This window comes from Hyla sarda, chromosome 6 (genome assembly GCF_029499605.1).
Source record: "Hyla sarda isolate aHylSar1 chromosome 6, aHylSar1.hap1, whole genome shotgun sequence".
In the NCBI taxonomy this organism is placed as follows: domain Eukaryota; kingdom Metazoa; phylum Chordata; class Amphibia; order Anura; family Hylidae; genus Hyla; species Hyla sarda.
The window spans coordinates 118,394,042-118,421,960 of record NC_079194.1 but is presented as its reverse complement, the minus strand read 5'-3'; the positions used below and the strand labels follow the sequence as shown (position 1 = coordinate 118,421,960).

At 41.1% G+C, this 27,919-nt stretch overlaps 1 protein-coding gene across 1 annotated transcript in view; it reads right to left on the bottom strand.

The window, feature by feature from the left end:
• COL7A1 (collagen type VII alpha 1 chain) overlaps positions 1 to 27,919 on the bottom strand; it is a 189,692-nt gene that overhangs the window by 134,725 nt on the left and 27,048 nt on the right. Inside the window, exons 3-8 of the mRNA XM_056528127.1 lie at positions 19,731 to 19,815; positions 14,601 to 14,777; positions 12,066 to 12,225; positions 10,331 to 10,424; positions 7,403 to 7,564; positions 6,971 to 7,128 (exon numbers count right to left, since the gene is read on the bottom strand). Coding sequence (XP_056384102.1) covers positions 6,971 to 7,128; positions 7,403 to 7,564; positions 10,331 to 10,424; positions 12,066 to 12,225; positions 14,601 to 14,777; positions 19,731 to 19,815 — 836 coding nt within the window. The remainder of the gene's footprint in view (positions 1 to 6,970; positions 7,129 to 7,402; positions 7,565 to 10,330; positions 10,425 to 12,065; positions 12,226 to 14,600; positions 14,778 to 19,730; positions 19,816 to 27,919) is intronic.

The window sequence follows — 27,919 nt, the reverse complement described above, 5'->3', positions numbered from 1 at the left end:
GAAAAAATGCCCCCCAAAATGTGTAACCCCATTTCTTCTGAGCATGGAAATACCCCATTTGTGAACGTCAAGTGCTCTGCTGGCGCACTACAATGCTCAGAAGAGAAGGAGCGCCATTGAGCTTATGGAGAGAGAATTTGGTTGAAATAGAAGTCGGTCCATGTGCGTTTACAAAGCCCCCCGTGGAGCCAGTGGAACAGTGGACCCCCCCACATGTGACCCCATTTTGGAAACTACATCCCCCACAGAATTTAATAAGGGGTGCAGTGAGCATTTTAACTCCACTGGTGTTTGACAGATCCTTAGAACAGTGGGCTGTGCAAATGAAAAATAAAATTTAGCATTTTCACGGACCACTGTTCCAAAAATCTGTCATACACCTGTGGGGCGTAAATGCTCACTGCACCCCTTATTACATTACGTGAGGGGTGTAGTTTCCAAAATGGGGTCACATGTGGGGGGGTCCATTGTTCTGGCACTATGGGGGCTTTGTAAACACACATGGCCTTCAATTCCGGATAAAATTTCTCTCCAAAATCCCAATGGCGCTCCTTCTCTTCTGAGCATTGTAGTTCACCCGCAGAGCACTTTACATCCACATACAAGGTATTTTCTTTCTCAGAAGAAATTGGGTTACAAATTTTGGGGGGCTTTTTTCCTATTGTCCCTTGTGAAAATGAAAAATTTAGGGTAACACCAGAATTTTAGTGAAAAAAATTTTTTTTCTTCATTTGCCCATCCAACTTTAACCAAAATTCGTCAAACACCTGTGGAGTGTTCAGGCTCACTATACCCCTTTTTATATCCGTGAGGGGTGTAGTTTCCAAAATGGGGTCACATGTGGGTATCTATTTTTTTGTGTTTATGTCAGAACCGCTGTAAAATCACCCTCCCCTGTGCAAATCACCAATTTAGACCTCAAATGTACATAGTGCACTTTCACTCCTGAGGCTTGTTGTGCGTCCGCAGAGCGTTTTATGCCCACATATGGGGTATTTCCATACTCAGAAGAAATTGCGTTACAAATTTTGGGGTCTTTTTTTACCTTTTACCTCTTGATGTAGACCCCAACTTTTCCTTTTCATAAGGGGTAAAAGGAGAAAAAGCCCCCCAAAATTTGTAACATGGTTTTTCCTGAGTACGGAAATACCCCATATGTGGCCCTAAACTGTTTCCTTGAGATACGACAGGGCTCCGAAGTGAGAGAGCACCATGCGCATTTGAGGACTAAATTAGGGATTGCATAGGGGTGGACATAGGGGTATTCTACGCCAGTTATTCCCAAACAGGGTGCCTTAAGCTGTTGCTAAACTCCCAGCTTGCCTGGACAGTCAGTGGCTGTCCAGAAATGCTGGGAGTTGTTGTTTTGCAACAGCTGGAGGCTCTGCTTTGGAAACACTGCCGTACGATACGTTTTTTTTTTTTATTGGGAGGGGCAGTGTAAAGGGGTGTATTTGTAGTGTTTTACCCTTTATTATGTGTTAGTGTAGTGTAGTGTTTTTAGGGTAAATTCGCACTGACGGGTTTACAGTGAGTTTCCCGCTAGGAGTTTGCGCTGCGGCAGAAAATTTGCTGCAGCTCAAACTTGAAGCAAGAAACTTACTGTAAACCAAACCGTGTGAATGTACCTTGTACATTCACGTGGGGGAGCAAACCTCCAGCTGTTGCAAAACTACAACTCCCAGCATGTACTAACAGACCGTGCATGCTGGGAGTTGTAGTTATGCCACAGCTGGAGGTACGCAACTACAACTCCCAGCATGCCAAGACAGCTGTTTGGGCATGCTGAGATTTGCAGTTTTGCAACATCTGGAGGGCTACAGTTTAGAGACCAGTGCACAGTGATTTCCAAACTGTGGCCCTTCAGATGTTGCAAAACTACAAATCCCAGCATGCCCAGACAGCAATTGGCTGTCTGGGCATGCTCCACCACCTCAGCCGAAGGGAGCAGTCTCTCATACCTGCTGAATGTGAAGGTGGGCCTTTCCTTGAGCCTGTCGGTGTGTACCAACATCTGTGAGTCAAGCAGGGGAGAAACTGCTAAAAGTGATCCATCAAGAAATTAAATCATGAAACTGGAAATGGGAACCATGGTGACCGACAACGGGAAGAACATCTTGTCTGCGCTGCTTCAAGGAAACCTGAGCCATGCACCCCGCATGGCACACGTATTCAATCTGGTTGTCAAGTGGTTCCTGAAGTGTTCCCCCCATCTGCAAGACATCCTAACAATGGGAAGGAAACTTTGCATGCACTTCAACCACTCGTACACCGCAAAGCACACCCTCCTTGAGCTGCAGCGTCAGAACGGTGTCCCCCAATGTAGTCTGATTTGCGACGTTTCCACCCTTTGGAATTCCACCCTCCATATGTTGGACCGACTATACGAACAAAGAAAAGCCATCACCGATTTCTTGATAATCCAAGCGGATAGGGGGACTCCCCTGTTTAACTTCAATGTCAACTAGTAACAACTCATACGTGACACCTGCCGTTTGCTCAGGCCCTTTGAGAAAGCCACATTATAAGTCAGTCGCCAGAATTACGGGATGAACTACATCATTCTGCTGCTTCATTTTCTACAACACATGTTGGAAACGATGGCTGGTCAGGGCACTGGAGACGTGGTGCCTACATCTCATGGCCACATGAGCCCTGTGGAGGCTAAACTGGAAGAGGAGGGGGATAGTGGAGAACAGGCAAGATTTTGCAAAATGGTTGGTTTTTATAGTCATCTGACAGGAGAGGAGCAGCATAAGCTGGCTTTGGAGCTACAGGCTGATGAGGAAGATGATACAGAGGACCCAGACACACTGAGGCAGTATGCAGTGGAGATGGAGGCAGGTAGTCTCTCCGAGTCACTTGCAAAAATGGCACGATGCATGCTCATTTGCTTGCGTAGTGACCGTCGAATTGTCACTATTCGGTAGCGGGATGACTTCTGGCTCTCCACCCTGTTGGACCCTCGTTACCGGTGGCCCAAAATGAGGGCCTTTTTCACACCCACTGAGAGGGAGGACAAACTGACCCACTACAGAGACATCCTATGTAGTCAGTTGGCTGATGCCTATTGGCGCCATTGTCCATCCTCTGGCACTTCTGACTCAGGGGGCCCTCTGCGCTCACCTTCCATTGCCATGGCTGCTGAGGAGGGGTGAGGTGACAGGAGCAGTACCAGCTCCATCAGCAGCAGCCTGAGTCTACTGTCACTGATGAGTAGCTTTCTTCACCCGCATTGTAAATCAACTCATTAGCAGCATGAACACCTGGAGCAGGACCTGAACCAGCAGGTGGTGTTATACCTTGACATGACCATGCCAACACACTTTGAAGCTCCAATGGACTTCTGGGCAACCAAACTTGATTTGTGGCCGCAACTAGCAGAGTTTGCCCTTGAAAAGCGGTCCTGTCTGGCCAGTAGTATGCCATCAGAGCGGGTATTTAGTGCTGCAGAGGCTATAGTAACCCCAAGGAGAACTCATCTGTCCACCAAAAATGTGGAGAGACTGATCTTTGTAAAGATGAATTAGGCATGGATCAGCCACGATTTCCACCCACCAATGCCTGATGCATCATAGTAGATTGACCATAGTGCCACACCAACACTTCACAAATATGGATAGTGCAAAATATATTTAAGGTGCTGCTCCCCAGTTACAGAAATTCCTACGAATCAGACCACAAATAACTATTGAGGATATGCATTAGCTAAAACATAACTTTTCTTAGAAAAAAATATATGGACCCAATTTTTTTCTTCTTTTTATCTAACAAAGTAACCAAGTATTAATGTGATGCGAAGACCTCTAAAAGGTGCAAGGGAACAACGTATGGTCCATTTTAACAGGTGGTGGGGGGGGGGACTTCCCCTGTAAGGCCCTACTCTCTCACTATTAATTTCCTTCTTGGCAAGTGTTACTTGCCCTAAAAAGGGTGGCCCCACACAGGAACCTCTCCCTATTTCCACCTAAAAACACTGCCATTTCCCAGGGTTTTTAGGTGGAAATAGGGAGAGGTTCTTGTGTGGGGCCACCCTTTTTAGGGCGAGTAACACTTGCCAAGAAGGGAATTAATAGGGCGAGAGTAGGGACTTAGAGGGGAAGTTTTTACCCCCACCTGCTACAATTGACAATATGTTGTTCCCTTCCACCTTTTGAAGGTAAGTGTTCCTGGTCCTAAAAAGTGCGGCCCCACACAGGAACCTATTTCATACTAAAAACCCTGGGAAATGGCAGTGTTTTTAGGTGGAAATAGGGAGAGGTTGCTGTGTGGGGCCACCCTTTTTAGGGAGAGTAACACTTAATAGTGGGAGAGTAGGGCCTTACAGGGGAAGTTTTGACCCCCACCAGTTACAATGGACCATACGTTGTTCCCTTGCACCTTTTAGAGGTCTTTGCATCACATGAATACTTGGTGGTGTAGGTGACACATGGTGATTTTTTGCACACCTTTCCTTTTGTTAGATTTAAAAAAAAAATGTTGTCCATATATTTTATCCTAAGATTAAAGGGTACCTCTCATTAAAAAAACTTTTGATATATTATAGATTAATGTATGCAGAATAACTTTACAATTGCATGTTATTAAAAAATATGCTTCTTTCTATTTAATTTTCCACTTTGAAGAAATGACCACTAGGGGTCTCCCTACCAGTCCTGGCAGCAAGCATTTCAGACTCATGCTGGAGTCCTAAACACTACGAGCTGCCAGTCTGCTTTGTTCACAAAGGAGAACACTCAGAGCTGCCAGCCTGCTTTGTTCACAGCCTGTTTGGCTGTGAACAAAGCAGGCTGGCAGCTCTGAGTGTTTAGGACTCCAGCATGAGTCAGAAATGCTTGATGACAGGAAGGACTCATCGGGAAAAATATAATAGATAGAAGCATATTTTTCATTAACATGCTATTGGAAAGTTATTCAACATTCATTAATCTAAAATATATCAAAAGTTTATTTGATGAGAGGTACCCTTTAATATTAAAAGTTAAGTTGACAAAAGAGACCATTTTCTTCCGCCTACCTGCCTCAGCTACTATTCTGATCCTGCCACCCAACTAATGCCACACATCTGATGCCAAGTTCTCCTTCTTTCACCCACCTTCGTCACCGGGTACTGGTGTTGCCACCCACCGCCCCACTCTGTCACCGGGTCACTTTCAGGACTCCTGATGCTGCTGATGCCACCTCTAGGCTGTGTCATTCTGCCACCATATGTTCTCCTCATGCTGATGCCACCTCCAGGCTGTCATTCTGCCACCATATGTTCTCCTCATGCTGATGCCAACTCTAGGCTGTGTCATTCTGCCACCATATGTTCTCCTCATGCTGATGCCATCTCTAGGCTGTGTCATTCTGCCACCATATGTTTTACTCATGCTGCCGCCACCTCCACACTGTGTCATTCAGCAACGATATGGTCTCCTCATGCTGGCGACACCTCCATGCTGTGTCATTCAGCCACTATATGGTCTCCTCATGCTGGCGACACCTCCATGCTGTGTCATTCAACCCCTATATGGTCTCCTCATGCTTCCGCCACCTCCAGGCTGTGTCATTCAGCCACTATATGGTCTCCTAATGCTGCCGCCACCTCCACGCTGTGTCATTCAGCCACTAAATGGTCTCCACATGCTGTTGCCACCTCCACACTGTGTCATTCAGCCACTATATGGTCTCTTCATGCTACTGCCACCTCCACGCTGTGTCATTCTGCCACTATATGGTCTCCTCATGCTTCCGCCACCTCCGCGCTATGTCATTCAGCCACTATATGGTCTCCTCATGCTTCTGCCACCTCCACACTATGTCATTCAGCCACTATATGGTCTCCTTAGAAGTTTGCAAAATTGCGTTTTTATTTTCAATTTCCCCACACATATAGTATTTTTTGGTTGTGCCATACATTTTATGGTAAAATGAGTGATGTCATTACAAAGGACAACTGGTCGAGCAAAAAACAACCCCTCATACAATTTCTTTCAGAAAAGTTGTAGATATTAGACAGTGAGAAGGAAAAGAACATGATCCAGAAATCCAAATTTTCTGGGTCATAAAGGGGTTATATGTTCTAGGGCTAAACGTATATCTATCATAAGATTAAAAATAAAGAAAAAGAAAGGAATATAATATAAGGGCAGACTAGGAGAGCATATTTTTCATGCAGACAATCTATGTTTCTAAAAGCAACAAGAATATAACTTTGAATTATATGTTGATTGGGGAATGTGTTTTGCTGTTGTACATCTATAGCTGTAACTAGAGATGAGCGAATCTTTTAACAATTCCATTCGGCCGATTCGCCAAACTTTCAGAAAAAATTGGTTTGGTCCAAATTTATTTGCGGTGAATCGCTATTAAAAACAGCTATTTCTGGGCTACAGAGAGCCTCAATAGGGGTGTAGAACACTTTGCCTTGCTGTAACACGCATAGGGAGTGTGCTGTGTTAGTGATATAATACTTTTATTCAGTATGACATGCAGATTATTTTGGAAATGTCCTTCATGCCATGAGAATGTAGTGACAAGAGTTACCCTCTATTTTGTACTTCTTATCTGCTTTTATGTATCGAAATTATTTATTTAAATTATATAAAATTTTGTTTAAAAAATTTCACTTTTCATCAATTATAAAACGTCTTTAACCCTTTAAGGACTCCTTCTCATCTTCTAAAAATCATAACTCTATTATATTTTCATCCACAGACAAGTATGAGGGCTTATCTGTTGGAGGACGAGTACTTCTTGTACATAGTAGGTGGTATTAGAGTAATTATATTCCTGTACTTCGGATGCAGTATTATAGTCATTGTTGTCTTGTATATAGGTGCCAGCATTATAGTAACCATACTCTTTTACATTCTTGTACATGATGTGCCCAGATACCCACCTGACCTTTCCAGCCTAACAGTGGCCTTAGTACATTACATGGACTCTTACCCTTCTAGCTCTGTCATTATAAACATAGTCCCCATACCTCTCTTAACTCCAGTGGGATCTGCTGTCCTAAACCCGTTAATGGACCATAAACAACTTTATAGCCAGTGACTGGCCCAGTGGCTGCCGTCCATTGTATCCTCATGGTGTCTGCTGTCTGATCAGAGAAAACCAGGTTGGAAGGTCCTGTAAAAGTGCCTAAATGGAAAGAGAATACATATTACTGGAAACAGATTGGTAAAATCTATTTTTTGCATTCTACGATTGATTGTATATTGTAGACTATTATATGAACCCTGAATTTAACTTGAAATGCATATAGAGAGAAGTTTGTTCATCTCAGCTATTATGTGTCATCTGGGGCTTTGCACAGCCTTCAAAATAACTAAACTATATCATTTAAACTACAGAAAGTTTCAAGTCGCAAATCCATCCCTGCTATATCTTCATAGATTTGTAATGGTTGACTTACTGGTTTCAGGAATGTAGACGCCTCCAGTAGTTATACAGACTTTTCGGGAAACCAGTGGAAGAAGTGTCCCCAGAATCTTGAAATCATTTACATAGAAAAAGTAGTCATCTGTCGGAGTGGACGCTACTCTGGTCAGCTCCCGACTGTCAGCATTTTTTATTCCTGAACAAAATATTAAGAAGTCCTTGAGTTGTCATCCACAATCAAGCTGGAGTAAACTTTAAGCCATTTCCTTGCTGTATTTGTTTCTGGGAAAGCTGTTTGACAATTGTTATAGCCACATTAAAACATTACACCTTGCTGTCTGGTAGATTAATTATGCAGAGAAATTCTTCCGCATTCTTTGTGATTTAAAAATATGGAATTCCCAGCTTCTGTTCATATAAAACAGATGTAAATAATACAATTTTTTATCTGCAGTCATCACTAGAGGGAGTGTAAAGGTGGCACAACCAGTGTAATATATAAACCAGATTATGAACACAGGAACCAAATTATTGGCAGATTTTACAGATCCTAACTTCACCAATAAACTGAAAAAAACTGAAGGTTATACGGTGACACCATATACAGTTTCTGCAGACATCCGCATATAACAGGCTTCTCCTCTCAGACTCCCTCTTAGACACTCCCCTGTAGCTGTCTTTTTCTTGACTTACCGTATATACTCGAGTATAAGCCGAGTTTTTCAGCACGATTTTTCGTGCTGAAAACACCCCCCTCGGCTTATACTCGAGTGAACTCTCCACCCGCAGTGGTCTTCAACCTGCGGACCTCCAGAGGTTTCAAAATTACAACTCCCAGCAAGCCCGGGCAGCCATCGGCTGTCCGGGCTTGCTGGGAGTTGTAGTTTTGAAACCTCCGGAGGTCCGCAGGTTGAAGACCACTGCGGCCTTCGACTTCATCCAGCCCCCTCTCACCCCCTTTAGTTCTGTTCAGTACTCACCTCCGCTCGGCGCTGGTCCGGTGCTGCAGGACTGTCCGGAGAGGAGGTGGTCCGGTGGGATAGTGGTTCCGGGCTGCTATCTTCACCGGGGAGGCCTCTTCTAAGCGCTTCGGGCCCGATGCCAGAATAGTCACGTTGCCTTGACAACGACGCAGAGGTACGTTCATTGCCAACGTACTTCTGCGTCATTGTCAAGGCAACGCCTCTATTCCGGGCCGGAAGCGCGGAGAAGAGGCGCCCCCGGTGAAGATAGCAGCCCGGAACCACTATCCCACCCGACCACCTCCTCTCCGGACAGCCCTGCAGCACCGGACCAGCGCCGAGCGGAGGTGAGTACTGTACAGAACTAAAGGGGGTGAGAGGGGGCTGGATGAAGCCGAAGGCCGCAGTGGTCTTCAACCTGCGGACCTCCTGAGGTTTCAAAACTACAACTCCCAGCAAGCCCGGACAGCCGATGGCTGCCCGGGCTTGCTGGGAGTTGTAGTTTTGAAACCTCTGGAGGTCCGCAGGTTGAAAACCACTGAGGGCGGATGATGAGAAGAGGATGATGAAGGGGGGGGGCGTGTGGGATGATGACAAGAGGATGATGAAGGGGGGGGGGGGTGGGATGATGAAGGGGGGTGTGGGATGATGACAAGAGGATGATGAAGGGGGGGTGTGGGATGATGAAGGGGGGTGGGGATGATGACAAGGGGATGATGAAGGGGGGGTGTGGGATGATGACAAGGGAATGATGAAGGGGGGTGGGGATGATGACAAGGGGATGATGAAGGGGGGATGTGTGGGATGATGACAAGGGGATGATGACCGGTGATGATGATGAGGGTCTGGATGATGACAGGCGGTGGTGATGATGAGGATGTTAATGACGGGTCTGGATGATGACAGGCGGTGATGATGTATTTTCCACCCTAGGCTTATACTCGAGTCAATAACTTTTCCTGGGATTTTGGGTTGAAATTAGGGGTCTCGGCTTATACTCGGGTCGGTTTATACTCGAGTATATACGGTATGTCTAAGTCTCCTGAGCTTTCTCTAAATGCTGCTTTCTTTGTAGTCTTTGCTCCACGAGGTTTCTCAGTAGTCTCTAGAGACTTTCCTTTGAGGGTCTCTCTGTAGTTTCAAGAGACCTTTCTCTAAGGGTCTCTCTGTAGCCTCACAAGACTTTCCTCTCAGGGGTCTCCCAACAGTCTCTCCCTTCACTCCCCTATATACCAAAGTTGCTCCTCCTCACTGTCCTTACGTCACAGCCCCCAAGCTCCATCGTCTCTTCTTCTAGATCCGTTTTCAGTATGTTGGGCTGCTCTGTCTGGGCATGCTCAATGATCACATTTATCATTTCATAATATATATTGCCTATTTATACTGTATAACCAGATAGACTAACACACTACACTAACACATCATACATAGTACAAGAGAATACAGGTTAAACAGAGGATAAGGCCTTGTTCACATTGCCGCCGGACTCTGCAAGCACTATTTTATTCTCGGCTAAATTCCTGCAAAATTACTGGATCACCGATGGACCCCATACAAGTGAATGGGGTCCGTCGGGACATGACAGTAGCCTTTTGCATCCAACCTATTTTAGAGTCTGATCGTCTCAAAACAAACAAAAAAACCAGACCCTTAACGTGTCGGATGCGAACGGCAATGTGATCGAGTCCTAAGATAACTGACTGAAATAGCATTTTTCAGACACATAACCCCTTTTACAGAAGCTAACTGTATATGGATTTCTACCGATTCCTTATACAGATTGGAGAATTGTTTAAGCAGTCATTGTTGTTTCAAACAACTTCCCCTCATGTGACAGTATCTGTAATTAATAACATATATCTTGGCCACTAGGTGTCTCACTTCCCTACTGTTCATTGCCTCTTGTAAGGGGAATTCTCAAGCAGGAGAGATACCAAGACTGAACACAGGAAGTGGAGGTGGGGCATAGATAGTAATTAACATTAAACTCTAGGACATACCAACAGCAAATATTTTTATTCCTAGATTTTTTAATCTCTGCGATGCCTGGTCAACATCATCCTGGGATTTTCCATCTGTTATCAAAACTACAACCTGGAAAACACAAAATAATTTCAGTAATATAAAATAGTTTAATATGCATGTCTAGGCTATAAATAGCAGTGTATAAAAATTGTAGTCTGCGATTGAATATGGGTATGGATTACAGCAAGTGTATACAAATTAATAACATTTAGGCTATGTTCACACCTCAGAAGGTCCGCACGGAAAATCTCAACGCGGACATTCTGCAGACTGCAGGTCGCTTGGAACCACATGAGATGGCTATGCAGTCCATGCAGAGTCTGCGGAAGGAATGGACAGGTTCATTCTTTCTGCAGACAAGGAAATCGTAATTTCTGTGCCAGAAACATCTGGCACGAAAATTCCGCCATGTGCCCAGCGCAGCAGAATCCCATTGAATACAATGGGGCTTTGCTGCTGCGGAATCTCCATTTGGAATTCCAATGCAGAATTCTGCACGGAAATTCTGAGGTGTAAACATAGCCTTAGTGACCACTGTCACCAATCCTACCAAGAATAACATGCTCTATGACTCTTTGATGACTAATGGTAGCAGCAGCACTATATGGGTGGTATTATTTAGGCACTATATCAGGAAATTATTAAGGCACTGTTTCATAGTATAAATTAGACTAGGTACTGTATTGTGTTATTTGCAGGCAATGCATGATATTATCAAGATGCTACATAGGGGGACTGTGGCATTGTTTAGGCACTGAATGTTGGCATTATTTTATTTGGGTACAGTAAGGTGCTATTATATAGGGACTATTTAGGCCCATTTTAGTGATGTTATGTAGGCACTTTATAGTGCCCCTATACAGATACTGTATAGTGGTTTACTCAGGCACTAAATGGTGTTAATGTTAATGTCTTACATAATGGGATACAGCACCTCTAGAGAATGCGCTGAGTGTGCACTCCTGGTTGGTTTTAGTAATTGGCCAATATGCATTTCTGTCTCTCGGGGTGCTACAGGGAAAACGCTTTCCATTTAGTTTGGTATTGGTTGGGCAAAATTTTCATGGTATTACAGTAGTTTCTGCCTCCCAGATCGGCCTTAATTAACATTTATCTATCTGATTCCTATTAATGTTTTCTCCCATTACAGATAATGTTTGCCTATTTTCTGAGCCTGACTGCCTAGTAAATAGATTTTTTCCTGATCTCAGTAAAATGGTGAGACCAATATCCAGCAATAAAATGATTATCAATTAGTAAAACTGCTCCCCTCTGCATTTCTTTTTTTTTTTTAAGAAAATGTAAATTTTTATAAAAAATAACTGGAATTTTTTTTTTTATGGCTTCAAAATTTTACATCTCTAGTCTGACTATCAGACCAAACTATGACATATGAAAAGTTTTCTTTTTCTTTTGCCTATTTAAGCATTGTATGGTTCCCGCGAGTTCCCGCGACAGGTATCATCAGAGAGCACTTAGATTTAAAAAAGAACAACTCAACTTCATCAGCTCATAAGTACTGAAAGGATTAAGATTTTTTTAATAGAAGTAATTTACAAATCTGTTTAACTTTCTGGAGCCAGTTGATATATATAAAAAAAAAATTCTTGGATAACCCCTTTATACAAATCATATTGCTTTTCCTTATATAACGTCAGTAAAGGTTTTATGGTTACATATGTAGTATGTTATTTATAGTGTTCTTCTGACCTTAGGTATGTCAGGCCGGAGAATGGCTGGTCCAAAGAAGTTATCTGTGGCATATCTTAATCCAGCACCTGTCCGCGTGTTCCCTCCCTTGTAGGCCAGGTTTCTTATGGCCTGTATTACCTCAGACCCATTTCGGTATCGAGAAAAATCAAACTCTGTTCTAAAAAAGAAAAAGTTTATTTAAGAACATAAAAAAATTCAATTTAGGACAAGTGTATTAAATAGGCATAGGGCTATGGGACTTATGTTTAGCTCAGGTTTGCCTAATCTTTCCTTGTAAATGCTATGAACCTCTAGAGGGGTCCCTCGTCCCCAAAAAACACTATGATTAAACATCAGAGGATGACCCAAGGGTCATTTTATCCTATCAAAGTAGGGGATGCACAAACAAATGCATACTATTTTAGGAAACAGTATGTGTATTGGAAGATAGCAGAAAAAAAATCCATTAAAATCCATAAAAAAAATATATAAAAATGCAAACATGGGCAGCAGAACAACACAGACATGAAATAAAGTATTAAATGCACAGGATAATACCCTACATCTAACGCATTTCAGGTCGAAAGACCCTTAATCATAGCTATGATTTGTAAGGGCTTGTTATTTCCATGCTGAGCAGTAGTTTTTATTGGCACCATGTTGAAGTATTTAAAAAAAAAATATAGTTATCCTGGATTGCTGTTACAATACACTGCAATACTTCTATATTGCAGATTGTTGCACTATGACATCTCTCCTAGTAAGAGTACTAACATAGCAGGCCTAGGGGCCTTAACTAGGCCTCCAGCTGTTATGTTAAAGCATTACTGTCATTAAGAAAACTTTTGATATGTTATGAAGACACGTTGCTGGCTTGGTACTCAATGCAGGGGAAGGGGGGACGTGTTCCATTATAGTCTATTGAGCCCATCACCTGCAATATTACAGATTAAGCTCCAAGCCCATGGGACACAAGAAACACAAGATATGTGCTCAGGTGCCTATGTGGGATGGTGTATGTATGACATTCGTCTAAACATTGTTAAGCTATTAGAATTTTTAAGCCAAAGAAGTGGATTCAAAAGGGAATGAGAAATATAATGAGAAAACTGCCACAAAACATTATTAGTGAAACCACCTTTATGGTCAACATAGGCAAAAACCCTGCCAAAAAAAGCCAAAGCCAAAACACCCCAATGGGTATGTTGACACAGGCAAAAATAGCCCCACAAAATGTTTCCATTTCCCATTGGCTTCAATAGGCTCAATAGGAAAAGTTGAAACAAACAAAAAAAAAAAAGTGACTGCACTATTAAGACTAGGTTCCCTTGGAAGCTCACATTCAAATCAATGGGTGCTTTAAAAAAATTAAAAAAAACAGCTAAAAAGCCACATGAAAAATGATATGAAAATAATTCATACAACAGCGCCAAAAAACACACTGCAAATTCCATGCTGATTTTGAGGTGGTTTTTCAGAGAAGTTTTGAATATACCCTTAGTCTACAGCAGAAGGGGATATAATTTGTGTTGTGGTGCAGCTGCTTGGTGGAAGACCATCTTTGCCTCAAGGACACCGTAAAAGCAATAAAATTAAAGGATTACTACTGACAGGCCCTGTCGTAAATAAAACTCTACCTTCTCTTTTACGCCTCTGAGAAATAAATACCAATACTATGATCCCAAGTGTATAGGGGTAAAGCAATGTATGCCCCAATGGGAATTTACAGTTCTTCCAGATGACTGTTGGGTCCTTTATCTTATGTAATATAATGTGATAATTGTATAATATTTATGTCTAAAACATATTTTGGCCCAGATTAATCGATTTGTCAAAAACGGCCTGATTTACCCATAGCAACCAATCACAGCTCATCTTTCATTTTGTCAGAGTAATTAAAGCTGAACTGTGATCAGAAAGATTGATTAATTTGGGACATTATTGTCTTAATCCTGTCCAGATGACATTTCCCAGTGTAGGATTGGGTGTGTAGCCTACCACTTTTCTCCTGTCTACATACATTCATATCTTAGATGGACTTAAATGGGTTGTTCAAAGAAAAACAACTTTTCCCTATCTACAGGATAGGGGATAAATGAGTGATCGTGGTGGGTCCCCCACGATCTCCAGAATGGGCCCTGACTCTCAGAAAGAGCACATTCTGAAAAGGACATGTCATTTCTAGAACAGCACTCGGACATCTTTGACATCCCACAGAAATGAATGGAGAGCATGCCCTCTGCAGCACGTGCTCTCTCTGTGACAAGCAAAAAGCTGAGGCCCAGTGGTCGGACCTACCACGATTAGACCCTTATCCCCTATCTTGTGGACAACCCCTTTAAAGGGAAAACACTTTTCATGAATCCATACAGTCATCTCACCTTCAATATGACCCTAGGCAGTTGCTTACTCCATCTACACCTTTTCCATACCCTGCTCATAGGTCTGAACTTACCAGTCAAATGAATGTAATACAAAATGTATCAAACTTTGCAACCATAAGCAGTTGGGTCTCATTCCTAAACTAAATATGGTCTAGATTAGTGGACTCACCTTGGGTCATCACTGTACTGGACGACTCCAATTCGTACTCCATCTTGACTGACGACATTTATAAAAGGTATGACCAATCCTTCCATAAACGACTTAATCATCCGGAAGTTCGCCCTTCCAATACTAGATGATCCATCAACCACAAATACTATATCGGAATCGTATATATTGTCACATCTTGCTGCAGAGAAGAAATAGTAATGAGGAATATCATACGTTTCCCAGTGCAGCTACAATACAATGCATTTATACAATCGATTGTATTGTAGGTATTCAAGGGGTACTCCCCTGAAAAAAATGTTATTAAATCAACTAGTGTCAGAAAGTTAAACAGATTACTTCTATTTAAAAATCTTAAACAGATTTGTAGATTACTTCTATTTAAAAATCTTACTCCTTCCAGTACTTATCAGCTGTTGTATACAACAGAGGAAGTTCTTATCTTTTTGAATTTCTTTCCAGTCTGACCACAGTGCTCTCTGCTGACACCTCTGTCCATGTCAGGAACTGTCCAGAGCAGGAGAGGTTTGCTATGGGGATTTGCTTCTGCTCTGGACAGTTCCTGACATGGACAGAGGTGTCAGCAGAGAGCACTGTGGTCAGACAGAAAAGAAATTAAAAAAGAAAAGAACATCCTCTGGAACAGCAGCTGATAAGTACTGGAAGGGTTAAGATTTTTAAATAGAAGTAATTTACAAATCTTTATAACTTTCCGGCACCAGTTGATTTAAAAAATAATGTTTTCCAGTGGAGTACTCCTTTAAAGGGTACCTCTCATCAAATAAACTTTTGATATATTTTAGATTAATGAATGTTGAATAACTTTCCAATAGCATGTTAATGAAAAATATGCTTCTTTCTATTGTATTTTTCCAGATCAGTCCTGTCAGCAAGCATTTCTGACTCATGCTGGAGTCCTAAACACTCAGAGCTGCCAGCCTGCTTTGTTCACAGCCAAACAGGCTGTGAACAAAGCAGGCTGGCAGCTCTGAGTGTTCGCCTTTGTGAACAAAGCAGACTGGCAGATCGTAGTGTTTAGGACTCCAGCATGAGTCTGAAATGCTTGCTGCCAGGACTGGTAGGGAGACCCCTAGTGGTCATTTCTTCAAAGTGGAAAATGAAATAGAAAGAAACATATTTTTTAATAACATGCAATTGTGAAGTTATTCTGCATACATTAATCTATAATATATCAATTTTTTTTTTTTGATGAGAGGTACCCTTTAATGTAGTGATTTGTCTGTGTTACTCTTGGATCTGACAGTTGTCTTTTATGTTTGGCGAGCTGTTGCTTTCAAGAAACAGATATAAATAACATAAAAAATAACAACAGAAGTAAATATCATTGCTAATGATACAAAAGCAAAATATGTGAAAAACACAAACAGATCTATACTTACCCTTGAACATTCTAAAGTCACTTAATTATTTACTATATATCAGTCAGATCCATTTTTTACAGGGTATAACTAGTTGAATACAGGGGGGGTCTAACTGCTGGAACCCTGTGATCACGGGAACAGAGACCCTAGAACCCTGTTAGAAAGGAGCAGCGGGTGGCAAATGTTCACCACCCCTCCATTCACTCTCTATGGGAGCAGTGAAGACAGCCAAATGCTCTACTCTGCTATCTCTGGCAGCACTCATAGAGAATAAATGAACATCTGCCACTTACATTAGCTACAGCAAAATACAGCAATTGTATAAAGAGGGTGCCAAACTCTAACATCTATACCAGCTATGAGCTGTTTCTTCCTGTAGCAAGCATGGTATAAAACCAGAGGAAAGTTACTACATTTTATTTTAGAGTAATGAGACCAGCTATAATAAATTCCCCCAGTAGTTTAATGATAAAAATCTAGCTGCCTGCAACCAGCACTAGGTGGCGCTAGAGAACCTACATATTTTATAATATTTTTATATAGCTTATATAGTTTGCTCCTAAACAGCTGCAGGCAGAGGCTTTAAAAGCATATATTGGAAACATCAAAGTAATGCTTAAAGCTTTAAAATCCAACAGATCCACATCCCAAAAACGTCTGTATAACATATGTGACATTTGTACTGTATATTCATGCTGACGGGAGCTCCTTTTTCCCCTCTATATTCCTCTGATTTAAACATGTCTAAACAAATAGATAAGCATTAGGATTTTGTTTCTATTTTAAACAATATATTTTTGTTTGAGCAATACATTTTAACCCTTTTAAATACAGACTATAATTCTGTGCTGTACAAAATATGTATTTATCTTACATTATGTTTTATCCATTTACATCCAAATCAATGTCATTCAGAGAGGGTAATTTATATTGCGGTCAATTGCCAGTGGTTTAGGGGTGTCCAGTCCTGGAAAGAGATGAGAACTGGAAAGAACTAACCCGAGGGTTTTGGTCCCATTTGGATTCCTACAAGGCACCTTTTTTATAGAGCGTTTTAAAATTTGTTTCTTTTGTAAATGATTTTAAACTTAAACTATAAAAACTTGTTTCACCATTTCTGGTAAATGATTTCGCAGAACTGACTGTGGGTGAACCGCAAGTATACAAACTAACTGATAGGGATGAAAATTCACAAACTGGTGGAAAATGTCTTTGCCTAAACTGAAAGGGGCCCCAGAAAGGCTGCAGCAAATATCTAAACAGAGTGTAACAGCCCATGACAAAAACAGCTATTTAGAAGCAGCATTTAATATGAAATATATGCATCTAAATACAGGGGTCCCTCAAGTTACAATATTAATTGGTTCCAGGACGACCATTGTAAGTTGAAACCATTGTATGTTGAGACCAGAACTCTATGGAAACCTGGTAATTGGTTCTAAAGGCACCAAAATGTCATCCAAAAATAGGAAAAAGTGAGGATTAAAGAAAAATAAGTAAATAACTAATACAGATAAAGCAAATCCTTACATATAAAAGTAAGAAAGATCTGCTGGGAGCTGCAAATCACTGTCTGTGTCAGTGTTTCCCAAGCAGGGAGCCTCCAGCTGTTGCAAAACTACAACTCCCAGCATGCCCGGACAGCCTTTGGCTGTCCGGGCATGCTGGGAGTTGTAGTTTTGCAACAGCTGGGGCCACTCTGCTTGGAAAACACTGGTCTATACAGAGGACAGGAGCTTCTTCGGGGTCCTGCACAGTACACACAGTGTCCTAAAAAGTAATGGAGTCATGTAATACCTCCCTGTACTGTAGGGGGCGCTATCAAACACCAGTCAGTGCATACACTTCAGTAATACAGGGGTTTTTACCAGTGAATGCCCATTCTGATTGGTCAGTTCTACCAGCCATTGACACGTTTCACTGATCTGGACTGTCCGTAGCATTGTATGTTGAGACTGGTTTCAACTTACGATGGTTCAGAAAAGACCATTGTATGTTGTGAGGCCATTGTAAGTTGAGGGATCACTGTATATATATATATATACAGTCTTCCATTGTATTACATACAGAGGTGTTTATACCAACCATGTGACAGATGTGTTACCCTTTCAAAGAGGGTCTTTGCTTCTGGGTGGTGAGACCCTGTGCAAATAAAGCTGGGGCTATTAACCCAAAGTCCATGGAAAGATGGTGGAAAGGGAAGAAATCAGTGGACTTTTCTGTTTTTAGATTTTAAAACACAGGGCTCCATCTCTTTTAAATGGTGACTTTCCTCACCTACTTTCTTCCTCTCCTCACAATGAAGAAAGCCATCAGGGGCAGTGTCCTCTCTCCCTCTGTATCATCCTGTCATTTACTTTATTCATATTTTGTACTTTTTTATTCACTTTTTACTTTTATATACAGTGGTCCCTCAACTTACAATGGCCTCAACATACAATAGTTTCAACGTACAATGGTCTTTTCTGGACCATTGTAAGTTGAAACCAGACTCAACATACAATGCTACAGACAGTCCAGATCTGTGACACCTGTCACAACTGGAGGAACTGACTAATCAGAATGGGCAATTTACTGTTAAAACACCTGTATTACTGAAGTGTATGCACTGACTGGTGTCTGGTAGCAACCCCTACAGTACAGGGAGGTGTTACATATTCTGTACACTTTACCTGTACCAGGGTTACCTGCTCCTCTGGACACCAGGTGAGGGCGCCTCCATGTTACTCTTTTAGGACACTGTGTGTTCTGTACAGGACCCCGAAGAAGCTCCTGTCCTCTACATAGACCAGTGTTTCCCAAGCAGGGTGGCCCCAGCTGTTGCAAAACTACAACTCCCAGCATGCCCGGACAGCCTTTGGCTGTCCGGGCATGCTGGGAGTTGTAGTTTTGCAACAGCTGGAGGCTCCCTGCTTGGGAAACACTGACATAGACAAGTGATTACAGCTCCCAGCAGATCTTTCTTACTTTTATATGTAAGGATTTGCTTTATCTATATTAATTATCTACTTATTTTTCTTTAATTCTCACTTTTTCCTATTTTCTGGATGACATTTTGGGGCTTTAGAACCAATTACCAGGTTTCCATAGAGTTCTGGTCTCAACATACAATGGTTTCAACATACAATGGTCGTCCTGGAACCAATTAATATTGTAACTTGAGGGACCACTGTAATCATACAGTATGTATCTTAACTAGTGTTGAGCGCGAATATTCGCAATTCGAATATTTATTGCGTATTTCACATATTCGCGAATATGGCGAATATAGCGCTATATATTCGCAATTACGAATATTCATAATTTTTTCCCCCCACAGAACACATCACAGTGATCTCATCCCTCCCTTAAAGAAGGTTCCTATACTATTTACTGTATTAGACTGGAGAGCAATATTCGCGAATATCATCACTAAAGAATATTAGGAGATAGATAAATACATAGATGGATAGATGGATAGATAATATAGATAGGTAGATAGTTATCCGCATGCGCATATGCTCATGCAAAAATAACCGCATATATAGAGACTATGCGAATTTCGCGAATATAGGACGAATATTCATCCATATATTTGCAAAATATCGCGAATTCGAATATGGCATATGCCGCTCATCACTAATCATAACCCCTTTTTGTATGAGCAGTGCTCTAAAAATAAATAATAATGATAAGTACACCATTATCTTCTATGGAGATTACAAGACGTGTAGTTCAGGACAGGCGCATGAGTTGTGCAGCTACATACCTTGCTGACTGGAGCTCCGTTCCGGTAATAATATTAGGGCATGCAGTGCCACTAAAAGGGCAGTCGACCCTATCATCTTTTACTCCTGCAAGACATGAAGATACTGTCAAAGAGATGTAGTAATAATGTTACTGATGGTGTGGCTGTAGCAAATGTATAACTTAGTATTTTATGCTGGGTTGAGGTTCCATTTCGAACTTACATCAGCAATTACAACAGATTTAATGGGAAGAATAGCTTATTATGCTGCATTATTCTTCCAGCAAATTTAGGGACACAATGGCATAACCCTAATGAACCCATTGTATGGCAACAGGGTCGAACAGGTACTGTTAATGTTCGTCTTGTGACAAATCTGGCACGCTATTGGGTTTTCCATTATAGCAGAGACCATGATAGCAGTGTCAACAGTCCCTTAGTTATATCTATGCAGAAATGCAGAAAAAAACTGCGGTGGCGCGCCCAAGGAAGTAACCCGAAGTCGTGGGTATTGGTATAAAGTAAATAATTAATTTTTTACAGCATAAAGAAATCAAAGAAAATAAATAAATAAAGCAAGACGTGTTTCGGGAGTCACAGCTCCCTTTCTCAATTGCAGGTGGTTGCTGTATCTTACAGCAACCACCTGCAATTGAGAAAGGGATCTGTGACTCCCGAAACGCGTCTTGCTTTATTTATTTTCTTTGATTTCTTTATGCTGTAAAAAATAAATAATTTACTTTATACCAATACCCACGACTTCGGGTTACTTCCTTGGGAGCGCCACCGCAGTTTTTTCCTGCATTACTGCATTCTCCATACGGACCCACCCCTGGGCTCCGTCCACACGGCTAGAGACCTACACCACACCCGGCACCACCTCCGCTTTTTTTTAATATATACAGTATATATCAATATACAACATATAATGAGATCAAAAGATAGTCAACAGTAGTGTGTAGACCATTTCTAATATTCTTTGTGTATCAATACTTCTCCTTTTTATAAGATCTCTGCATGCTGTCAGGAAATGAGAACTTATTATCCAACCCCACCAATCTTCATACTGTCCTTCACAGGTTTTTAGCCACTGCACGTAAACAGTGAATGTTTCTATTCATTGCTAACAACACCTACACAGAAAGTATATTAGAATGTGGCTGGTTTTGGAAAAGTAATTTGCATAATTTCACAAAATATTTTTGTGCAGGTCTATAGTGGTCTTTAATTTGTATCTCTCTCCAGCTGTTGTGAAAATATAGCTACCACCATCCTATAAAAGCCAGAGACAACCATTTAGTATAACAATTATCCCCTAAGGATAAAATTGGGACCAGATTTACTGATTTATTTTTTATAACGAGAAGATTCCCTCTTTTACTTGCTTACAGGAGAAGGCAGAAGCCATTTACAAAATGGATTATCATTGAGATGTGGCATATGTATAATAAGATCTAGCAGAGCTGGATGTGTGGTATTCAGTGTGCTGATGTGTTTTCAGCTTTGTGTTTTCCCCTGGAAGCAATGGGTTAACAAGAAAGGAGGATAAAGGGAGTGAATTATTTAACTTCTGCTCACATAGAACCTTGTGAAGCCAGTGCATCTTTCTTTATATGCCATCTATAGTAGTTTATTGTAAATCATTGCCCAGTGCAGCGCCAGCCTTTTCAGTCCAGTGTATTTTCACCAGCACAATGTCATTGCATAGCAGTAAGGATTAGGTGCTGGGCTGTAATTGGCCAGACAACTAAGTGAAAGAAAATACCTGTGTAGTGTCCCAGTACATCTGTTTCAGCTACTATCCTATGTACGTTGTTGTTTGAGAGTCAAAGTTAAATTTATATGAGGTACTGGAGGGTTTTGTACATTGCACCACTTTAATTACATACACTGAGGTCTTACAGAGTGTAAAGGGTTAACATTTCTGTATTTACTCTACCCAGATGAATGATGCTTTGGTCACATGATCCCCCCCCAACCAATGGTTGCAGGAGAAGCCCCTAGACCCACCACCCTATCGCAAAAGAAGGGGCAGACTCACCCCTCTTGGAACCAGTCTAGGACTGACCTTTGCCAGAGCAGCCACTAGCCAATGCTATTGCTAGACTTACAAACCCCTGGGCCACATGTGCTCTCCCCAGGTAAAATCCTGACTACAATTAAGTTCCTGTTCCTGTTTCGGTTCCTGTCCACGCTGTGAGGATATCGCGCTCAAGTTCTTCAGCTCCAAGCAGTGTATAGTCTGGACAGAGTTAGTGTTGTTTGACTGTCAAGTCACAAGAAATTTTTCTGCATATGTCCTTCCATGTATCTTGTCACAGAACCAGAGTTGTGTGAAGAAAGCAAAGTCTACATATAAAACCACAGTTGGTCAATCTGTAAAGATTCTCATCAGTAGTTTCAGGAACTGTGGACTAAGAATATGTTCAACTGTGTACATTCATATCTGTATTAATAATTATATGTACATGTGCTTCAAGCACCTCAAGATTGCTATATTCTGTAAAGCGGCTATAAAAGCCGCATTTAAAGGGACAGTGACCAAATATCTAATCTGCCTAAAAAGCTGTAACATTCCAAGCTTTACCAAACAATTGTATTTTGTTGAAATTGCTCAAGAAGTTTAAATAAAGTTTTTAAAGTTGTTGCATAGAATCCTAGTGCTCAGATGCCTTATTTCTGCACACTGCATGCAAGAACAGCTTCCTTGACGAAAGGTTATAGTAAGGTTTAAGGGAACATCAGGTTAGCTACACCACCCTACCTATGTGACATATCAGATAAAGGACTACAACTTTCAGCATAACCCTTAACATTGTAACATAGTTACCTCATCTGTGTGTATTACTGGCAAAACGTCCTGCTATGGTCCTTCCCACTAAAATGGAGAGAACAAGAAACAGCTGTGCACTATGGAGGCAGGGCTCTAATGGGCTCAATAACAGTGAAAAGAGCACCAAAATTGCCTTGTCACTACTCTAAAGGGTTAAGGTAACTAAACTTTGCAGGTTTTTTTAAAATATATAAAACACCCATTACAAAGCTGCTTGTTTATTGTTTTAAAAATATTGGGGAACATTTATCAATGTTTGTGTAAGGTAGAATAGATTTTATCCCTGTTTGCTTGGTGTATTGTTTGCACAGTTGCTCAAAATTTACCAAAAAGGTGCAAAGGACCAGTGGGCTGCAGAGATTGGCTTTGTGCTCTAGCATCTGACACTATTGTAAGTGTCCTATTAGGTGGTGTAGGTTTGCGCAAAAAAAAAAAAAAAAAAAAAAAAAAAACACTTCTCAATTTAATTTGAAATAATAAATACAGCTCCACTGCAAAAAAGTGGGCCAAACAGTAGACAACTCTGAAAGATGTTCTACTGAAAATTGTGCCAAAAAAAATAGCAATTGCGCAAAATTTGCAGAGACATTTAGAACATTTAAGTAGTTTAAAGCCAATGATATATGTCCCCCATTGTAACTATAAAGATGTGTGCAAAAGTATGCACACCTTTTAACCCCTTAAGGACGCAGGGTTTTTCCGTTTTTGCATTTTAAATTTTTCCTCATCACCTTCTAAAAATCATAACGCTTTCAATTTTGCACATAAAATTCCATATGATGGCTTATTTTTTGTGTCACCAATTCTACTTTGCAGTGACATTAGTCATTTTACCCAAAAATCCACGGCGAAACGGAAAAAAAATTAATTGCGCGACAAAATTGAAGAAAAAATTTCATTTTGTAAAGTTTGGGGGCTTCCGTTTCTACGCAGTGCATTTTTCGGTAAAAACAACACATTATCTTTATTCTGTAGGTCCATATGATTAAAATGATGCCCTACTTATATAGGTTGGATATTGTCGTACGTTGGAAAAAAAATCATAACTACGTGCAGGAAAATTCATATGTAAAAAATTCTCATCTTCTGACCCCTATAACTTTTTTATTTTTCTGCATACGGGCCGGTATGAGGACAAATTTTTTGCGCCGTGTTCTGAAGTTTTTATCGGTACCATTTTAGTATTGATCAGACTTTTTGATCGCTTTTTATTCATTTTTTTATGATATAAAAAGTGACCAAAAATACGCTATTTTGGGCTTTGGAATTTTTTTGCGGGTATGCCATTTACCATGTGATTTAATTAATGATATATTTTTATAGTTTGGACATTTCCGCACGCGGCGATACACTATGTTTATTTTTATTTACACAGTTTTTTTTTTTATGGGAAAAGGGGGGTGATTCAAACTTTTATTAGGGAAGGGGTTAAATGACCTTTGTTAACTTTCTTTTTTTTCACTTTTTTTTTGCAGTGTTATAGGTCCCATAGGGACCTATAACACTACACACACTGCTCTCTTATGCTGATCCCTGCAAAGCCATAGCTTTGCATGGATCAGCGAGATAGGGGCTCGATTGCTCAAGCCTGTAGCTCAGGCTTGGAGCAATCAAACCCAGATCGGACACAGCGGAGACAGGTAAGGGGACTTCCGCTTGTGTCCTAGCTGATCGGGACATCGCGATTTTATCGCGATGTCCCGATCAGCCCGACTGAGATGCCGGGAAGCGTTTACTTTCACTTTCAGACGCGGCGGTCAACTTTGATCGCCGCGTCTGAAGGGTTAATAGCTGTTAGCCCAGGGTCCTGGTGTGACCCCGTTTAAACACCCGGACCGGGCTTAGGGCATACAGGTACGCCCTATGTCCTTAAGAGGTTAAGATCATTGGAGGACATTTATCTTTGGCTTTAAACCACATCAATGTTCTAAATGTCCCTGCAAATTTTGCACAATTTCTTTTTTTGCGCAATTTTCAATAGAACATTTTTCAAAGGTGTCTACTGCTTGGTGCACCGTACCCCACATTTTGCAGTGGAGCTATATTTATTATTTAAAATTAAATGTAAAAGTGTTTTTATTTTTTTGCACAAACCTATACCACTTAATAGGACACGCACAAAAGTGTCAGATGCCAGAGCACAAAGCTTAAACCAGTCTCTGCAGACCACTGGTTTCTATAATTGAGCAAAATTTATCAAGTCCTTTGCACCTTTTTGGTAAATTTTGAGCAACTGTGTAAACAATACACCAAGCAAACAGGGGTAAAATCTATTCTACCATACACCAACATTGATAAATGTTCCCCATTGCATCTAATGATCCATTCTATATACAGTGATCCCTCAACTTACAATGGTCTCAACATACAATAGTTTCAACATACAATGGTCTTTTCTGGACCATAGTAAGTTGAAACCAGACTCAACATACAATGTACAGACAGTCCAGATCTGTGATACCTGTCAATGGCCGGAAGAACCGACCAATCAGAATGGGCATTCACTGGTAAATCCCCTGTATTACTGAAGCGTATGCACTGACTGATGTCTAGTAGCGCCCCCTACAGTACAGGGAGGTATTACATGTTCTGTACACTTTACCTGTACCAGGGTTACCTGCTCCATTGGACACCAGGTGAGGGCGACTCCATTACTTTTTAGGACACTGTGTACTGTACAGGACCCTGAAGAAGCTCCTGTCCTCTACATAGACCAGTGTTTCCCAAGCAGGGTGGCCCCAGCTGTTGCAAAACTACAACTCCCAGCATGCCCGGACAGCCAACGGCTGTCCGGGCATGCTTGGAGTTGTAGTTTTGCAACAGCCGTTGGCTGTCCGGGCATGCTGGGAGTTGTAGTTTTGCAACAGCCGTTGGCTGTCCGGGCATGCTGGGAGTTGTAGTTTTGCAACAGCTGGAGGCTCCCTGCTTGGGAAACACTGACATAGACAGTGATTACAGCTCCCAGCAGATCTTTCTTACTTTTATATGTAAGGACTTGCTTTATATGTATTAGTTATCTACTTATTTTTCTTTCATTCTCACTTTTTCCAATTTTTGGATGACATTTTGGTGGCTTTAGAACCAATTACCAGGTTTCCATAGAGTTATGGTCTCAACATACAATGGTTTCAACATACAATGGTCGTCCTGGAACCAATTCATATTGTAACTTGAGGGACCACTGTATTCTCATGCAAAGCAATGTGTCAGATCTTTGCTGTTCACTCTAGACAGAGGGTCGGTGTCTAGGACAGTTATTAAAAAGAAAACTTGTGTCTAAACACAGCTTTTTGGCCAGGTAGGTAGCTCAGACCTCACATGTGGTTACATAATATGGCTGCCGTCCATTAGCATGGTAAGCCTGTTAAGTATGTGTCAAGTAGCTAATGGGAGCCCCACGAGCCTCCAGGCTTTTCAACTGCTACGGGATGATCAAGTGAGAATGCAGTACACATTTTGACATTTGCTTCATATTGGAATTCCTGGAATTTGTCTAAATTTACTGCATTCTAGCATCCACATGTGGAGGGAACCAGGAACCAAAAGCTAGATGTGGCAGCATTACATTTGCCGTTCCAGTTACTGGCACACATATTTTGTAGGTTAACCCATTGTTTGTCTGACAAATCACATTAGTAGGAAGCAATACATCTGAGGGCTGCACCCTGATGATGTAAAATCCTTAGGCCTCAATCACATCTAAAATATGTCTTAGATGAGTTTACTTTTAAAGGGGGTATTCCAGGAAAAAAACTTTTTTATATATATCAACTGGCTCCAGAAAGTTAAACAGATTTGTAAATTACTTCTATAAAAAAAATCTTAAAAATCTTAATCCTTTCAGTACTTATGAGCTTCTGAAGTTAAGGTTGTTCTTTTCTGTCTAAGTCCTCTCTGATGACACCTGTCTCGGGAAACGCCCAGTTTAGAAGAGGTTTGCTATGGGGATTTGCTTCTAAACTGGGCGTTCCCGAGAAAGGTGTCATCAGAGAGGACTTAGACAAGAACAACCTTAACTTCAGAAGATCATAAGTATTGAAAGGATTAAGATTTAGTAATTTACAAATCTGTTTAACTTTCTGGAACCAGTTGATATATAAAAAAAAAAGTTTATTCCTGGAATACCCCTTTAACTGCCTTTTTTGCCAGTATTCAGACTTTCAGTTTGAATACTTGCAGTGTAGTATTTTTACATGTGAAAAAGACATTAGATGGAACTGCATTGCATTTTTTAAGAACTATTTGTGTAGAACCTTCTGTGTTAAAGTGGTTTTAAAATATAACAAATGGTAGCATATCCTTAAAACGCTCCTGTCAGATCCCACAAAAAAAACTGTTATATGTTACTCATCCTGATCATGTACATATAATTTTTATGTCTCTATCACAAAAATTTCAAAAAAAAATTGCATATTATAGTTGCTTAATGTCTTTTTTTATCTCACCAAGGGAGGGGGCGTGTCCCTCTCTTGCATGCACTGTGATGACTCCTCCCCCTCCCTCACTCTGCTGACTTACTGCTCTAGGGAGCCTGGCAGCCCTGCTCTGTAACCCTTTCCTCTCTGGTTTTATGCTGTACACACACACAATTAGTATTGGGGATTTCCTGTACTCACCCACCAAAGACTATGTGCCTCATTTACTAAGGCTTTTCCGAGTAGATTTTGTAGGGTTTTTTGTACCGCATGTGTTGTGCAACAGAATTACCGACAAAAGATCCCAAAAAAAAAAAACCCTACTGACTCTCCACTTTACTCAGAAAACCCTACAAAGGGGAGTGGTCATCAGGGAAAACGTGAATGTTTCCAAAAACATTCTACATTTTCCAAAGAAACCTACAAATGTATTAATGTTTCCACATAAAATGTGGTGGATTTGAGCTCTGGAAAACCTGACAGCTCAGAACATGTGTAAAAAGAGCAAAACATAGGGAAACTCACCAAATACAATAGTAAATACCATGGTAAAATACCTGTCGGAAACAAAATCCCACAAAGAAAACTATACTCCACTCTTAGAAAAATGAGGCCCAATATGGTGAGTGTACAACTTAGATGTCATTTATGTGTATCATCCTTTGCCAATCCTGTAATGCTGGGCCTTGTAGTTTTTGATAAGTTGGAGGTACAGCATTTGGATAACTCTTTTTGCTGCAGTGTTGCCTTCAGCTGTGTGCCTACAGCTTTTGCAAAACTACAATTCCCAGCATTCCCAGACATCCTTTGACTGTCCAGGCATGTTTGGAGTTGTAGTTTGGCAACAGCTGAAGGCACATGTTTGGTAAAACTTTGTGTTACAGCAGTGTTGCTGAAGGCTGTGTTCCTCCTGCAGCCTTGTCAATCAGCCATCTCATGTCCATGACCCTTGGACACGCTCA